Source organism: Pteropus alecto, unplaced genomic scaffold (assembly GCF_000325575.1).
Source record: "Pteropus alecto unplaced genomic scaffold, ASM32557v1 scaffold79, whole genome shotgun sequence".
Taxonomy (NCBI): Eukaryota; Metazoa; Chordata; class Mammalia; order Chiroptera; family Pteropodidae; genus Pteropus; species Pteropus alecto.
In genome coordinates this window covers 5,197,814-5,216,060 of record NW_006494612.1, presented here as the reverse complement: position 1 = coordinate 5,216,060, position 18,247 = coordinate 5,197,814, and the positions used below count along the sequence as shown (strand labels likewise).

The 18,247-nt window shown below is 35.5% G+C and overlaps 2 protein-coding genes across 2 annotated transcripts in view; one reads left to right on the top strand and one right to left on the bottom strand.

The window, feature by feature from the left end:
* The window catches only part of CD164 (CD164 molecule), a 14,759-nt gene extending 6,282 nt beyond the window's left edge, over positions 1-8,477 (top strand). The window contains exons 4-6 of the mRNA XM_006926060.3: positions 314-349; positions 4,453-4,497; positions 5,936-8,477. Coding sequence (XP_006926122.1) covers positions 314-349; positions 4,453-4,497; positions 5,936-6,102 — 248 coding nt within the window. The 3' untranslated portion in view covers positions 6,103-8,477. The remainder of the gene's footprint in view (positions 1-313; positions 350-4,452; positions 4,498-5,935) is intronic.
* A 7,539-nt stretch (positions 8,478-16,016) lies between these two features.
* The window catches only part of LOC102881620 (coiled-coil domain-containing protein 162), a 40,635-nt gene continuing 38,404 nt past the window's right edge, over positions 16,017-18,247 (bottom strand). The window contains exon 17 of the mRNA XM_015600052.2: positions 16,017-16,208. Coding sequence (XP_015455538.2) covers positions 16,083-16,208 — 126 coding nt within the window. The 3' untranslated portion in view covers positions 16,017-16,082. The remainder of the gene's footprint in view (positions 16,209-18,247) is intronic.

The window sequence follows — 18,247 nt, the reverse complement described above, 5'->3', positions numbered from 1 at the left end:
GAAAGAGGCCCGTATCTACCTTATATATGCTTAGAAGTTACACATGGCTACCTATCTGCCAGGAGAGGCCAAGAAATGTTCTGCTGGGATGAGGAATGTGTCATTGAAAATTGGTGCTTCTATTTGTCGAGAAGGATAGACCAATATTGGGTCAGAGCAATTGTCAGTTTCCTTCACAGGTGGTACTAAAATGTAAAAATTGTTAAGTGGCACTCAAATGACTGCCGGTAGGAATAACGTGTAGGAAATAGTGTTATAGATTGTGATATTTTAGACATCTTTGACTTAATATGTGTGTTTGTTTTTTAAATAGTGCCCACTGCCACTCCATTGCCAACCAATTCTACAGGTAATACAAAATAATTGACTTTTCCTCCTCTTCCTCCTTTTAGGAATTTTAAACTCTCTCGATAAGCTTAAAGTTATATTTTAGTAATCAAATATCTAAAAGTTGTTAGTATAATTTTAAAAATTAGTAGGCATATTTAGTCTTGGGCCACAGTAATTACTTTATGTGTACTATTTGTGACAGTGACACAGAGCTTTGGTGTTTTGTATTCATTGAATTTGAGCAGATTTGCTGTAGCTTTGTACATTGAGTTTGAAAACTGCTTTTCGTGGATTTTGTGGAAACCTCAAGAAACATAAAAGCCTAAAAAAAATTAAAATTCCCTATAATTCCCATCATCCAGAAGTACACCAAAATGTTTTAAACAATTGTTTTTCTAGTCTTTTATATATATATATATTTAAATAAATAAACATGATATTGGACAATATGTACCTGCACGTTTGAATTGTTTTCCCTTTTACTGCAAGAATTATTGTACACACTATGTATTGTGCTCTTGATTGAATAGTTAGGTTAGAACATCTTATAGGGAAATATTTTCTGTCATTTCTGATAGGATTGATTCAAACAGCATTATTCCTAAGTCAGAGGATATGATTATTTTAAGACTCTGAATACTGATTTCTTTTCATTCCTATCAACAAGTTGAAAGTTTTTCACCATACTTTCAATAGCATTAGATAATACCTCCTTTTAACAGTCTTTACCAATTTGATAAGGGGAGTAAATAATTAAAAAAAAAAAATTTATTCCAGTACAAGTACTAGGCCAGATAATAGGGATATAGAGACAGAAGTAAGACAGCGTTTTGCCTATTGGTAACTTCGAAAGAGGTAAGTAAGCTTAGTATGTTACAGGATTTGTAGGAAGGTGTGTGTATTGAGTAGCGTGGCATATGTGGTGACAACTCTCTGAAGATGTTGACTGAGTCTTGAAATTACCCTGGTAAGATATGACAAGAGTTTCCCAAGTGGAGCAGGGTGGTCAACACTTGTGAAGGGTATAATGAGGTCAAGGAATTGGATTTGATGTGTCCAGTACAATGTGAGGAAGAATGAAGCTGGCCAATCAACAAATCAAGAGCTAGATTAGAAAGTCCCTTTGTGTATGCCTTGCTCTGTTGGATTGAAGTATGTAGGTCATGTGATGAGACTTGCATGTTAATAAAATGACTTATTCTGATGATGTGGAGAGGAGTTTGGAAGGAGACAAGTGAATACAGGGAGGTTAGATAACCTGTAACAGTGATACTAGATGACTGATAGGGGAAAAATTGCAGATATATGCAAATAGACATAAGAAATAGAAGGCATAGGACTTCATGATTGAGGTGATGGGAGAGCTCTTAGCTAAAAGTACAGATAGGTTGTCTATGACCATGCCATCCTGAACAAGCCCGATTCCATCTGATCTTGGAAGCTAAGCAGGGTCAGACCTGGTTAGTACTTGGAGATCACCTATAGGAAGACGAGGTGCCGTAGGCGTAAAAAATAAAAAATAAGGGATTGGAAGCTGATAAGGTCCTTGCAATTTGTGAGGTCAACCAAGCGTTGCCTCGCCTAAATAAATAAGTTAAAAAATAAATAAAAGTACAGATAGGTTAATCATTGTAGGCAGTAGTACAGTCCACTGGAGCAGCTTTTAGAGAGAAGTATAGGGCCTGAGGACCCTTGGGAACAATAATGTCTAAGGGGTAGGAAGAGGACTGGAGAGGAAACTGAGTAGGGATGGGCAGAGAAGTAAGAAAGCCCAGAGAAGTGTTGTCTGAGAAACTGTGCATATGTGTTTTCGGCGTAGTTTTTAAGAGGAAGTGCTGTAACAAGGACAACTCATTTTGAAAGACTTCGGCAGTAGTGAGCTAGCTTGTACCAGCTTTTGCTAGCCAGTTGTACATAGCTGTTTCCAAGTGCATGTTCAGTGATACCATGTTGGTAGTTTGAATTAAGGCTGTAGTGGAAATATTTATGCCATGGAAATCTGTAAATGCTACAAAACTTACTTTGGAGAGCACACAGTGGTGTGTTCATAAATCTTTAGCACCCATTAGAAGTCATTGATTAGTAGGAGGGTATTAAAGTAGATGAAAGTAGAGATGTTGAGAGAAAATGAATTTCCAGAAGGTGTTATGTGAACAGAAAGGAATAGAGAGGGAAATGATCTTCCCAAAACCATTACGGGTCCACTTTTAATTTCTTCCCCATGAGTCTTGACGTATTTGTCCTGCTTGGTCCTCACTTTTGTTTTCCTGTGAACTACCATGAGTCTCTTTTTTGTTTTCTCTCTCTTTGGTTCATTAAAGTGGAAGAAAGCCGAGGCTTGCTTGCTTGCTTGCTGAAAATGCATCAGTCGAGTGGCAGTTATGGTTGAAAAACCTTTATATGGTTTCTTTCCATGGCTACTGCTAAAGAGAGTAATTGAGAAATTAAGGGACTGTTAAAGAAACAGAACAAAGAAAATCTCTTCTATGTAGAAAAGTGTTCAATGGGGTTAATTATAAGTCTTCTACCAGTACAAATAATATATTATAAACATAGATTTTAATATTTATAAGTATCTTAAAATAGAATGACTACCTTATGTCAAACAAGTGGAAAATGTCCATGATATAGTAGAAAATAGTATTAAGTAGTTCTGGTACAATATTTTTTGTTGTATACATACCTAGAAAAATGGCTGGCAGGAAGAAACATGTTACTCAGAGTGATAGGATTACTTAAATGTCTTTACTGTATTTTCTAAATTTTCTATCACTAATAGCAGCTTTTACAGTTTATGAATTTTTTTTAAATGAAAGGAACGTACAGTAGGTCCATGGAGGTACATTTTCTAAGTAGTGCTCAATTTTGAAAAATTGTTAACGTAAAATACTTTGGTGAAAAGTAAAAGTGTGTACATGTTTTGCCTATTTAGAAAAAAGAATTAGTTACCATGTTCAGAGGGTGGGTAATGAGGATCAAATAGCATTTGCTAATTTCTTCCCTTAACATTGTCAGACAATATTACTAATAGTGTTGTAAGATTGAAAAAGAATTTGGTATATATTTAATTTACAAACTTTTTTGTGGTTACGCATGTCTAAGCAACAAAAACTTCAAAAGGATTATAAGTCTTAAAATAATCATACCCTCTAATCTGGGAATTATGTATAGGAATCAGTTCTATCAGACTGATGAGATGAGATATTTCTCTGTAAGATGTTCATAGCACGGAGAAATGAGAGGTGACCTAACTGTACAGCCAAGAATGGGATGGGTTAAATGTGTACAGCAGTGAGAAAGAAAAGGATACAAACATATGAAAATATCCTTCAGTGTTATTAACATATCATAACATATCCATCTGTAGTGTCAATATAACAAGTCTCAATATAGTGCTTTTGTTCCTAAAATGTTGCATTCACTCTAACCTTCCCATGAGTACACATTTCGTTAAAGGCATCATTAGATAATTGAGCTCATGTAGGAAAGTAGACTAGAACTTATCCTTGGGCTCTTCTAATCTAAATTGGGGGAACTATGGCCCCAGGACACCTGTTCTTACAAAATTTTATTGAAACCAACCATGCCCATTCATTTGCATGTTGTCTTTGGCTGCTTTTGCACTGCACAGTGTACAAAACCTAAAATATTTACTTTCTACTCCTTTGAGAAAAGTTTTGCCAATCCCCTGAAATAATGAAGATAAGCAAATTTTGCTACCTACATAAGAAAATAACTGAGTTGCACTTGTTTCTTACCTTGACTTTTTAAGTTTTGTCTTAGAAGCAGTATTATAAAGAACCTGTTGTTCCCTCACCTAAACACTAATTCATGCCCTTCTGTGTGTCTTTACAAACTTTATGCAGATGTATACATAGATTTTACACATAGATGTTAACATAGATATAATGTCATGACTGCTTAACGTTTTAAAATACATTTTTAAAAGCTAGTATTGTGGACGTGTAGATGTGTTAGTGAACCAGTAACTGAAGTTTGGCCTTTATTCTCTAAAAAATTGAAAGCATGTTGAAATTGGTAGCATTATTTTAAAAAGATAGATACTAGATAATTGGGAAGTTTAGAAATTAAAATTTTTAATGCATTTCGTTTACATTCCAGCTAAAACCACAACTATACCTTCCCCTTCTACAACTACTGCACCAGGTAATTGAGATTTTCTAACTTAACAGTGAGACAGGATGTGTGTATCCCATTGTCTGCTATTTCTGTCATCGTTTTCCAGTTTTATTCAGGAATGGTTATGAACTGAAATATTAAGAGGACCAAGATATTAGGCTATTAGAGCAATAATGGTAGGTTTGCTGAGAGTCCTCTTTTAGTTTTTTAATGTGTAATCACATTTGGCATGGTACGTTAGAATTAAATGATAACATTCTTCCAAAACCCTTTTAGTACAACTTGTAGGTGAAATCTAATTTCTTATAACTTAAAAATTAAGTACTGATTACTGTTAGCGATTGATTTTGTGCTGTATTAGACCATGGTGATTTGAGTGAAGATAATATAGCCATCCTTTTTACTGAGAAATATCTAAAAAGCCAAGATCACTACCAAATGTGCACCTCAGCTATATTTCTTACCATTTCTTAAATTCCTTTATAACTCTTGAAAGCGCATGTGAAAATTAACTTTCTATTACATGTTAATATATGTTATTCCTCAGGATGTTTTTATGACTGCTTAATGTTAAAATACATTTAAAAATACAGTGGGTACACAGGTAGGAGCCCTTCTCTCTATCCATATTTAAAATACTGTTGCTTTGATTCTGATGAATCTTATAATTTTGATGCTTTTGGCTTCATTCTTGTGCTACTTTTCTCAGTTTCAGTAAAGCCATTCTGTCTTCACAAGAAGTACATAACAGTTGTAACTAATTTTAAAGCTGGCCAACTTATTATATACAGTCACCAGAACCAGTGTTAATTTGATAGTTTATTTAAGAAAAAAGTAAAATTTATTTTAAATATGCAGTTGCTTTTTAATGAAGTGGATGGTGCTCCACTTGAAATGTTTTACTCCTGGAAAAGGAATTTAAATTTTTGTGCTTTTTTTGCCTCATAATGTAAAATCTGCAGAGTAAGATTAAAATACCTTTAATAACAAGTTCTTTTGCTTGTTGGAATTATAAATTGCAGATACTTAGGATTATCTTTGTAATTTGAAAAATTGCAACCAAATTTGCCTTATATATTTAGTAAAATTCAAAAGTATGAATTTTCAACACAAATATTGTTTATTCTAGCAATTAAATGAAAATATGTAGTCTGAAGTAATTGCAAATTTTAAAAGTGCTTCACATGTTCCTAGGGCACAATTTATATACCAGGAGAGTCTTTTTCTGTTATTTTCGTATCTGAAGTTGTATAGCAGCATTGACCACTTGATATCACTGGATGGAATAAAGAATGGGATTGATAAATAATTGTCTTTCTCAATTAGGGATAAATTTTAGCTGTAAAGACTTGAGTCAAGAGGAAATACTTTATAGAATGTAACATGGCAAAATAGAAGCTCAGGTGTGTCTTGAAATTATGATGGGGGATCATGAGACTTACTGGTATTTCTTCTAACTTAACAGGTACAACTAATACCACTTTAACTCCAACGTCACAACCTATGCGAAAGTCTACCTTCGATGCAGCCAGTTTCATTGGAGGAATTGTCCTTGTCTTGGGTGTGCAGGCTGTAATTTTCTTTCTCTATAAATTCTGCAAATCAAAAGAACGAAACTACCACACTCTGTAAACAGACCCATTAAATTAACAAGGACTGGCGTATAACTCACTGAAACCAAAATATCATCTTACAAGATACCCCACATGGAAGACGCTATTCCAGGATCTTTAAATTTTCAAAGGATACATATAGGATATTTTGGAGCATCATCCTTGAAGAAAAATCAGTTAATCATTTTGCTCAACAGGAGTATTTAAAATATTCTGCATGAATCCTTGTGGCTGTCTTCTTTTATTTTTAATGGCTGCTGCTCTGGGATTATGTTCTCATTTCTTGACATGCCAAATGTAACTCTGTAAGTGATGGAAAACATTGTCCTGTGCAGACAACCTCATGACTCTTTTGGCATTTTGAATTTAGTCATTGTAAAGCCTGAAAGCTGCATTTTCATCCTAACTCAGGATGTAGTTTAGTGACCAGAATTGAGAAGAATGTGCCAAATGAGCATCAATCAGGTAGAGTTTTGGCTATCGTTTCAAAAGTGGAATAAATTTATAAATTTAGTATATTTAGAGTAAACTGTATCCTTAGAGTAAAATTTTGTGCTTGGTAACAGTAATTTTTTCTACATTAGAAATAAGATGCCACCGAGGGAATTACATTCCAGATTTAAAGAAATGAATGGAAAGGATACAAACCATTAAAGTATAGCAAGTTATTGTTAATACTTGTAAAGCACCTTATATCATTGAGAAAATAAAGAACAGTGCCTTAAAAGACAGGCTCAAAGGTAGACTGTAACTTAAAATGTTTGTGATTTGTCGTTTCACATTAAAGAAGGTAAAAGATTGGTCTGAGGATGTAACTGTTGATGTGAGCAGTAGTAAACCTGCTTTTAGATACCATGCTGTTAATATTTAATTGAAAACTTAACCTACTTTATTTCAGACCTGAGTAACTTAAGCTAAAGGATGTTATACAAAGTTGAAAGCCTTCATATATTGAACTTACCAACATTTTTCTTATGGCTATGAAAAAATACAGAGATAAAATTGATTTAATTATTTTTCCTCTATACTTCAAAAAAGTATCCTAACTCTGTTGTACCTCTAAAGGGTTTCCACCAGGCTTTCTTGAAAAGTAATTTTCATGAGGCAGGAAGGAAATAAGTTTTTTTAGAATCATTTACTCTTTAAATGAGACAATCATTTTAGATTTTGAGACAGCAAATGTGACCAGTGTAATTTCAGAGAATCTGAGGATTTTTGGTTGATGATATTACTGTAGATTTTTAATGATGATTATTTGACCTGGATAAACAGATTGTGCTCTTTCTTCTCTCCTTCTTAGTTTCAATTCCCGTAGTATAATAAGCATGCATACTTTTATTTGTTTAATTTTCTTAGAAAGCATTAGTTTTTTTGGTTTTAGAGGGATACTTCTCCCTGCCTTTGATGCATTGGATTAGTTCAGAGGCTTAAATTAGTTTAACATGAGCTTTTTGCTTTCCTAGGTCATTAAAGTTTTTTGTTTGTTTTAGTTTCTTTAGCCTATAGTGGCTGAGTTTAGTCCTTGGTTTTCAATATTTTATAGTAAGAAATAACAAGTTGCTTAGGTCCATTTCATAAGCCAAAATTCCTTTCATTAAGATAATTAAAGGTTCTTGAAGATTTACTGTTTTTTTGTTGCTTGCTGGTACAGCTAAAGTTTATTTTACTTGCACATTTGTACATACACCTAATATTTTCAAGTGCCTTAATTGTTTAAAATCTCTAGCTTCACAAGTTTTGGGGAAAAGGTAGGTTTACCTCACATTTTTGTGTTTTCATTAGTAGTAATATTCTAGGTACCTCACAAAAAATTTTATTATGGTGCCATGGCTGTTAGTTTTTAGTGAGTGCTGTAAGATACAAGATTCATTTGAAAGTATGCAGAATTTCCATTCCTCTCAAAGTGGCAAAAATTAGCTACAATGGCATAATTGACATTTATCTAGATACTGTGTCACACATTAATGTCAACACATATAGCAATTTTCATGGAAATGTAGCTGGTGAAGCCTCACATCTTCTGTAATTTTGAATACTGCTTCTAACAACAAAATCATAATATATGAAATTCATTAGATTTTGCAAGAAGAGCTCTTACAACGGAACTCACAGCCTCCCCTTTGCCTGCCTTCTTTAGCAATTTAGTATCTGGAGCCATTAATAATTTTTGGGTTTTTTTAATCCAGAAGGTATATAGAAACCTTTTCAGATTTTTCATCTGATTTGTTCATGCAGATGCAGTTCTATCAAAATACCGTATTTTACCTTAAGATATTGCACAGGCAGACACTGCTGTATTTAGAAATTTCTTTTTCAGTTCATTAAAAACTGCAAAACCAATCTGTATCGTGTATCAAACTGATTTAAAATAAATCTACATGTTTATTGAATTAATCTGCTCTTCTTTATTAAGCAAAGTGTGTTTTTGTTTTTGCTTCTTGATTATTCACTTAATGCTAGTGAATTTACCTTATCAGTCTGTGGATAGGTTGTCTACCCAATTTTTATTGCTCTCCAAAACCAGTAGATAGTATTCATCAGTGGAGAACAGAGCCTTTGAATAATGATAGTTGGAGGGAGGGCTTTGTATGTCTGTGCGAGTGACATGCAAGTTGATCTTCCACAAATAAGTAGAAATCACTCACTTATGTTCTACCAAGTAACAAATTCATGAGACTACATTTGTTATAAATCTGAAAGCTTATTCGTTAATTGCTTTTTTAGTTCAGATTGCATGTAAAGTAAAATTGGGCTTCTGTTTAGAGTACTTGATATAAATAGCTAGTACTAAGCCACATATTGGTATGTGAAACCTTGGTCCATGTTTTGGCCAAGATTATATTCTATATTAGATCACAGAAGTTGGACTAAGAAGAGAGAATACTCCTTTATAAGATTTAAAACCCAGAAGAGTGGACTTAATAATTTTGCTGTAGAAATTACCTTTTGGTTTCATGTTAGCTTTATATATATAGTCAAGTTTGGTAAATATAAAACTCTGTGCCAAGCTTGAAGACTCCCTAATATGTTGCTAGAGACAAATTGTTTTGATGATAATGAAGTTCAGAATAGTTTTTGTAGATGATAAAAAGTCTGTATACTTAACACATGTAATTAGCATTTGTTGTGCTCTCCTTTACTTTGCTACTGGTATTTACCTTCTGCCTAAAGAATGTCCTTTAACCTTTAACATTTCTAGTTATGATGGTACAGGTATCAGTGAATTCTTTTTGTGTGTCTGCCTTTATTTTTGAAAGGTTTTCATTGGATGTAGAATTCTAGGTTGATGTTTTTTGCTCTCAGCACTTTAATGATGTTGGTCCACAGTCTTCTCACATCGTGTTCTATGAGAAATCTTTCATCTTTGTCATTTGTTCCTTTGCACATTTTTCTCCCATTGCCTTTTAAGATTTTTTGCATTATCGCTGGTTTTGAGCAATTTGATTATGATGTGCTGTTGCTTTCTTTGTTTCTGTGCATAGGTTTGGTTGAGTTTCTTGGGTCTGTGGTTTTCATCAAATTTGGAAAATTTTCAACCTTTATTCAAAAATTTTTTTTTCTGGCCTCTTCTTTCTGTTGGGAACTCTATACGGAGGCTGCTAGAAATTGACCCATACACTGTTTAGGTTTTTAAAAATCTTTTTCTGTTTTTGTTATTATTATTGTCTTTGAGTTCACTGATGCTTTGGCTAATCTGTTAATGTTATCCGATGTGTTTTTTATTTCTAGAAATTTATTTTGGGTGTTTTTATATCTTTCATGTCTCTACATATTCAGTCTTTTCTTTAGTTTTTAAATATAATTTTAATGCCTGTGTCTGCTAATTCTAACATCTGGGTCAGTTTGTTGATTTTTTTCCGGCTAATTATGGGTCATTTTCCTATTTCTTTGCATGCTTGGTAATTTTTTATCATGTGCCAAATTAAATTTTAACCTGTTGGGTGCTGGTTATTTTTGTTCTGGGACATAAGTTATTTGAAAACAGTTTGATCTTTTCAGGACTTTTAAACTTTGTTAGGTGAGAGCAGAGCAGCATTTGTTCTAGGGCTAATTGTTGCCCCAGTTCTAAGGCAAGACCTTTAGTATTCAGGGCCCCATGGAATATGAAGCTTTCTAGTCTGGTCTAGTGAAAGCAGGTCTATTCCTAGCTTTGTGTGGGCTCCAAATACTGTTTCTTCTAAACCTCTCCCCATCATTGGGTAGTTTGCCTCACGTGCATGTGCTGAACAATAATACATTGCTGAATATTGGAGGGGCACCCTCTGCAGGTCTCTGAAGTTCCTCTTTCTCTGACTCTCCGTCCTCGTCCTCTGCCCTGGAAAATCTAGCTGCCTTTATCTCTCTTTAGCAGGAAGTCCAGTAGGCTCTGCCTGGTGTCCCTTCCCTGCCTCATGGCTTAGAAGGTCAACACAGTAAGCTAGGTCAATAGTTTCCTGCCTTTCAAGGATCACTATCCTTTGCCTAAAGACCAATATTCTAAAAACTGTTTCATGTATTTCGTCCAGTTTTTCAGTTTCATCGTAACTTAATTTAGTCTCATTTAATCTTGGCAGTTCAAGATGGGGATTTTAAAGTCTTAATTCTTAATTGTTCAAATTATACATGGATACATATTCTTGACCCCCAACTCCACCACCCTTAAACTATTAGAGATAAGGTATAAGTCTGCTTTGACTATCCCCAGTCCCTTTGCCTTGCTTGCCCTTCTCCACTTTTCAGAGGTACTTACTGGAATTGGTTTGGTTTTTAAACCCTCCCTCCCCACCCCCCAGCATATACACATAACAGTATGTACCCTGAGAAAATATATCATGTGTTTTTTTATTTTGACATCCTTCAACTTTTTTTCACTTAACTATTTGGAAATCATTCCAAGTTAAGTTTATGTACCTATACTGGTTAGGTTGTTGCAATTCTTAGTTTTTATTAACAATTTTGCTTAGAATATCTTTGTACCTGCCACCTAGTTTATGTATGAATATTTCTCTAGAGTAAACAGAATTGGAAAGCTGCGTCAGAGTTTCCACTTGGAAAATTTTAACACACCGAGATTGCCTTAATTCCCACCAGCAAGGTGTCAAAAGTTTTTTCTGTATCCTTACCACTGAATATTATTACTTGGTTACTAACATTAATTTGTCCCCTCACTGAATTATCTGTTTTTCTATTGTCTTAATTAGTGGGGTATTTTTTTTAGTTCTAAATTATTTGAATGCTAATTCATGGTCAATGGATTTTCTTTAACCAATATTTTCTTCAGCCTTTGTCTTTGATTATGGTGTCTGTATGAACAGGAACATTTGACATAAAGTATTAACTATAAGAATGGATTGGAGTTACAGGGCATATTATCTGTAAATAAAAATTTGCAAAGCAGTAAAGGACTGAAGAATACAGGTATAACAAATAGAAGAAGTGGCCACTATCTGTCCTCCCTTAAGCTGAGTTCCGGAAATCTTTAGAGAGGATACAACCTTGGCCCTCTGGTTGAAGTTTGTAGTAGATGTAAATCCATCTCAGATGGTGCCGGGGAAGCTATCCATGGGGAGGTACAATCTGTGAAGTCATCCAAGAAGGTACAGGATAAACCATATGTAGGAGGTGCCACACCAGTGATACTCAACTGCTAAGTTATGTGCACTGCCAGAGCTAGGCAATATGGGAATTTGCCCAGAACCAGAAAAAGAAATCCATCCAGTAACCCCTGTTGACAAAACATACCACCTAGCAAAGAACTATATGGTACAGCTCCGTTTTCACTGTAATGGGTGGAGCAGGCAACAACATGAATTCAAAGCTCAAAGCCCTTGTTTCTATAAATTTATGAATTTCCACTACTGAGTCAATATTTCTTTTGCCCTTGGTCAGAACCTCAACTGATTAGGGTTCTTCACCTGATGGAGTGACCTAAATGTCCATTACCAAAAGGTCTGAGTTCAGTTGTCCTGTTTGCTGTAGTTTCTTACTAATCTTTACTATTGGGTATGGAAGAACATGGGCACCTGGAGAATCCCCTGTGTTCCAGATAAAGTCCTTGCCTCTACTGTGTACCAGTAATACGAGCTCACCCTTGGTAGTCAGGATCAATCAGGATCGATCATTCCAGCCAGTAGGGTAATACCTTTTGGTTTAGTGGCATAAGAATCCCACAATGGCCAGATGGCAGTCTCATCTTAGATCTTATATCAGTAGACCCATGGTAGAAGCATCATTAGGAAATAAGACCTCCAAACCAGCACAGCTTGCGGTTGCTGGGATGATAAGTACAATCCTGAGAGGAGCCACTCTCATTTCAACCCCTTGATCACTCAACTCATATATACTCTGGCTCAAAGCATATGCCACCTACTGTAAGAACTACATCCTTTCAAGATGGTGACTCCTAACTGTTGTAATTGAATATTCAGTGAACTATTCCTCCTTTCAGTTAGACTAGCCCTTTCTGGTTGTTGGGTATATTAATTTTATGGGCATGAGCTCATTGTAGCATTTCCTTTACTGTGTGAAATTGATTCCTTGATTAGGAGGAATGCTACAGGAAATACCATGATGATGGATAAGGCATTCTGTGTATATAGATCAGATAGTGGTGCTGACAGAAGTATTATGGACAAAAAGACAATCCATATCCAAAATGTGCATCTGTTCTAGTGAAGATGAATTTCTACCCCCGCTGTGATGGAAGAGGTCTGATGTAATGAAACTGTCACCAGCTGTATGGCTGTTACCTGTGAGAATGGTACCATATTGCAGCCTCAGTATGAGTCCTGGTTCTTGACAGATAGGCACTTATCAGTAATGCATGTCAGCCTTGGCAAGGGGAAGTTCCTGTTCTTACTAGGGCACCTAAGTACTTCCTACGATATCCAGTCACCATGCTATCAGCATAGTGGACCAATGTGATGTTTTATGGAATATCTTGATGATCAAGGCCCCTGAATTACATATCATGACAGAGCGGGAGAATTGACAAAGTTTTAAGGCAAGACTTTGAAGGTACACTGTGGTCTCGTCAGGTTTAAAAAAAAAAAAAAAAAAAAAAAAAAAAAAAAAAAAAAAAAAAAAAAAAAAAAAAAAAAAAAAAAAAAAAACTACTTCTCGTGGTCCTTGCAATTTGATATTGGAGCAGAAAGCATATTTGCAAAACAAGTACTAGAGACATTCATTTATTCCAGTAAAGATACTGCATTTGGGATAGCAGCTGTAATTGGACTCACTACCTGATTAAGGTATGGACCTGATATTCACTAGTCATTTTCCAAGATCCAACTCTTTTTCTGCACAGGCCAAAGTGGTGAGTTAAATGGTGATATGATAGTTTTCACCACACTCGCTCCTGCATTAATCTCTGCAGTTTCTCCGGGGATACAAAATTGCTTCTAGTTTACTTCCTTGATAGGGGGAAGATCCAGGGGCTTCCAATGATCCCTTTCTACAATAATGAGCCTTCAACTCAGGGGTCAGAGAACCAATATAGGAACCCTTTGATTTGCTAATTATGTCTATTTCAATTGTTCCTTCAGGAACAGGAAATAACCATATGGTGGAACCATGGGCCGACTGTGTCCACTATAATTCAGACCTGAGCTAAGACTCCTATCTCCTCACTGTAAACCTTTATTTTGACTGGTGAGCCACAGTGGTGTTTTGGGTCCCTAGGAATTAGAATTAATTTAGAGGTCGTACCTAGTAATCATCAAATGATCTGGATATTTCTTTTTCTCTGATGAACAATCACTAAAAAAATGATTACAGATCCCTTAGGAAAAAGTTTGGAGGAAAATTTATGGTATGTACCTGCAGCAGTGGTGTATGATCCTTCCTCAAGGGGATCCAGCCTCTGCTGAAGTCAAGGAGCCCTGATCTGTGAATTGACTTAGGTCTGGAATCTGGGTAAGAGAGGTTATGACTCTACTGTGCTGACTTAAGTCAGGTTTTGACTACTGGAGTATTTTCTGTTTTAGACATCAAACACTGTTCTAGTTGGCTGCCCATATGTATTCATCAACCCCCCAAAATCTCTGTGTGCCAGATCTCTACCTGTCTACTGATATATCCCTGCTGCCCTTTGTAATAGATTTCCCTACCTTGTCTTTGGCCTGGGATGGCATCGCCATTGAAATGAGAGAGCTCATCTCAATAGCAATGAGAAACGAGATTGTGAATTCAACTGTCACTGTAATTTAGCATTCTGCATAATTAAAATTTGTGCTTGATTTTTAGGAGTGTTATCCCTACAGGAAATAAGAGATTTTGTAAAGGCTTTCGTGGAAGCTCACTGGTTCTCAGATCATGATAAGAGCTGAGAATTAAAGGACCCAAGCTTGTCATATTCTTCTGTAAGTGCCAAAGCACATCCAAAAACACTCCATCCCACGCCAGTCTTTATGGTCATTACTGCCATGAGAGTCAATACAGTAGCAATTTAGGCTCGTAGGGCACACATTTCAGCAGGTACTTCATCACAATCTACCATAGGCGGTAGCTTGGTTGTCATGTTACTGCATGCAAAGGGTTACTAGCATCCTATTTCCTATCAGTAAGGAACTCAGCACTGTTTTCGAGACCAAGGATCCAAACAAACAAATCCCCAAATCCCATCTTTGTGGGTTTGTCCCGGAGGACCACTCCAGTACTGATATCCGTTCTCCATTAGTTATGGGCCAATTAGGAAACAGAAATCACACAATGATCAAAAATTTAATATCAAGAATTATTAATGATAAGAGAAGTAATGGGAGGATTGGCTGGTAAGCAATAAAGAGATTTAAAGGATACAGGGATAGCAGATACAGGGAGCAGCCACTGCCATCCAGGGCTGACAACCAGACCTCATTGGAGAGAGTGTACCCCTTAAGGCTCACTAGGTAATGGAGAAGTTCACTGAGGCTATGAAACACCCAAAGTGCTGCTAGCAGAGAAGCCCTTCACAGGAAGTGGCCATGCCAGCGGCACTGCACTATGAAGCTGCAGGCACCACTGGAACCGGGCGTTGCAGCAAGCTGCATGCACTACAAGAACCTGGTGCTACAGAAGCCTGCACACTGCAGGAGCCTGCCTTCAGGAGCACCCTTTATCCTCCTCCAGGGTCCCTCTAGCATCCTCTACTGACAAAGCTTAACATCTTGCCATTTGGCAAAGAAGAAATATTTACATTATTTCATCATTGAAATAATTACATCATTATTTCACACTAGACAAAGATAAATTTGGAGCTGAGATCATAAATGATAACCGGTACCATACCTTGTCATGTTGAATTTTTAGTTTTGATATCAAGGACATCGATCTTCCTCTTGGCTTTTGTTTTTTATGTTCTGTTTCAGAAATAAGTTTGTATGTCTGAGCACATGTGCATGTAGATTTTCATAATGCATAGTAGATTTCATAATCTACTTCCAATAGACTCAACCTCCTTAATTTGAAAAGCTACATATATCATACATAAATTTACGTAAGTAAATATACTCTCAGTTCTGTTGTATTCATCTAGCTTTATTACTTTGCCCAAGATAGATTTTCTTGTCTGAACAAAAAGACTTGGATTAGGACTTTACAAAAGTCTGAAGAAGGTTTTGGCATTTGTAGGAAGAATAAAAAGACTGTTAAGAGAGGATGATGTTCTTAAGTGAAACAAATAGAATAAGTTTTTTGATGTTTATTTGGATTAATCTCTGTTCTAGTTTTTCACTTGTTAATACTGCTTAGCAGCAATGCCCTCTCTTCTGGCTATTCTACCTAATTAATAACTCTAGACCGAGATTGAGGGGCTGCTGGTTGACTAGAGAGGCAAGACCTAGGTTGTAAATCAATGCTATGTTTTAAAATCTAGGGCCAAAATCTACTTCACCTGTGACATTAAAGGTATAATCATCTCAGACCTTTCACACTATCTTCACAGTACTGATAATAAAAATTAGATAAAGGGTTTAATGAGTTTAGAATTATTTTTATTTATCTAAATGCTGATAGAAGTAAAACTTGGAAAAGGATATATGATTACCAGTCAGGTCTGAACGGGATTCTGGATGGAGCTGTTTGAACTTGAAAAGCAGAAAGTTGAACATTTTCTGCCACATGGGGTAGGAAGGCGTCGTTAGTCCTTTTTTTGTGTTTAATAGGTACCTGCAACATAAATATTAAGTAGATATTGGACCTTTTAAGGAAGATGGTGAATAATTATTATAGTATCATTAAAAGTCACTATTACTAATGAGACCAAGATCACAGGTTCAATTTGGGTTAGATCATTTAGTGTGCCTTCTTATACATATTTTGCCACGTGTTGTAAATGAAACTGGTCAGAATGAATCCATCAATGAAAAGCCATTTCCTCCTAAGGGAAAAAAGATCTCCTATATTTGGAGTAATCTAAAAATTCCTTAATATTTTATCATTAAAATATTAGTGTTAGTACAATGCTTTTTTTTTTTTTTTTTAAGAAAATCATTGGTGTTCTTACTTTCCAGCCATGTATAAATTCCTCTTCAGTTTATACTTATCTGACTCATTTCATAGGCCTTACTTAAGAGGTCAGACCTTAGATTTGAAGAAGCTCCAACTAATTTTTAGCCTTTCCTGGAGCTTAGACTTTTTGTATGGGATCTCTATACTGTACACAAGCCAGGGGCCCATAAGACACTTCCTTAATTATTAACATTTATTTCTTTAAGTAGGGTAAATGTCCCACGATTAGCTTTAGAACATCATCCTTATAAATCTCTCCAATATAGTGGATGTCTAGTAATGCATTTAGCTACTCTGTAGCCTTCTCAACCGTAAGAGTTGTGATACCAACCTCCCTCACAATAGGAAAATTCACTTTGGGGAGTGAAATGTGGATGGAGTGAATCTTAAAAGCTCCTGTGGTCTCATACACACCAACTGAACGTTGCTTCCTTTTGGAAAAGGCTTTTTCAGAAATAAATAGACATATACTAGAATTTCACATTTTGGTGAAAAATGATGCCACAGGGATGGCATATTTCCTCTGATAGAATGATGAAATCTTTTCCTCTTAATTTTTCTCAAGGTAAGGAAGGAAGAATTCTTTTTTCAAATTTATTTTTACTTTTCAATTACAGTTGACATTCATTATTACATTAGTTTCAGGTATATGGTATAGTGGTCAGACATTTATATAACTTAAGAATTGACCACCTCCATTTTTTAATATAAGTTCGAAGTGACTACCTTCTTATATAACTTAAGAAGTACCCACCTGGCACCATACATATTTATTAAAATATTACTGACTATGTTCCATATGCTGTACTGTACAACCCTGTGACTATTTTGTAACTGTCAGTACTTCTTAATCTTTTCATCTTTTTCGCCCAGCCCCCTAATCCTCCTCCTACCTTGTAATCATGAGTTTGTTCTCTGTATCTATGAGTTTGTTTCTGTTTTGATTGTTCATTTATTTTGTTTTTTAGATTCCACATATAAGTGAAACCATATGGTATTTACCTTTCTTTGTCTGATTTATTTTACTTAGCATAATACAAGAGGAGGAATTCTTAAATGTGTTGATTAGGTGAATCTTCAAAGCTCCTAAATCTCTAGAGGAGATTCTGAAAGACAATGGAGCAAAGAGTGTAATACTTATTAAAGTAGTACAGAGACGGCAGTGGAAGAGGATGTAAATGTTGCTTAACATAAACTAAGAGCTGAAATATTTTTAAAAATTTTCAAATACGTTTTACACCTCAAGCTAATTTGCATTCCAAGCATTCTTTGGAGGGTAGATTTCTCACATGTTTTAAATGAACTTCTGAAACTGCTCTGATAGGGAACTCAGATGAGGAATCTGATGCTGCTAGTTGATTATTGTAGATGAGTGAAAAACAAAGAAAAATGTCAGACACAGAGCAAGGTGTTGGTACTGATTTCAACACCTATTTATTGAACTGTAATTGAGTGTTTTGGGGCTTGTTTCAATATCGGAATTTTACTATTGAGGAATGATGTCAGCAAGGTGGCAAAGTAGGAAGCCCTGGACCCTGTTTGCCTCCACAAACACTAATTAAGCAACAATTCATAGACAAATTCCCTTTGTGAGAAATCCAGAATGTTACTATCCAGACTCAAGCACCTAGATAAGATTCTGATATATAATTTTTTAATGTAAGTTTGAAGTGACCCTAAAACCATAATTTGATGTT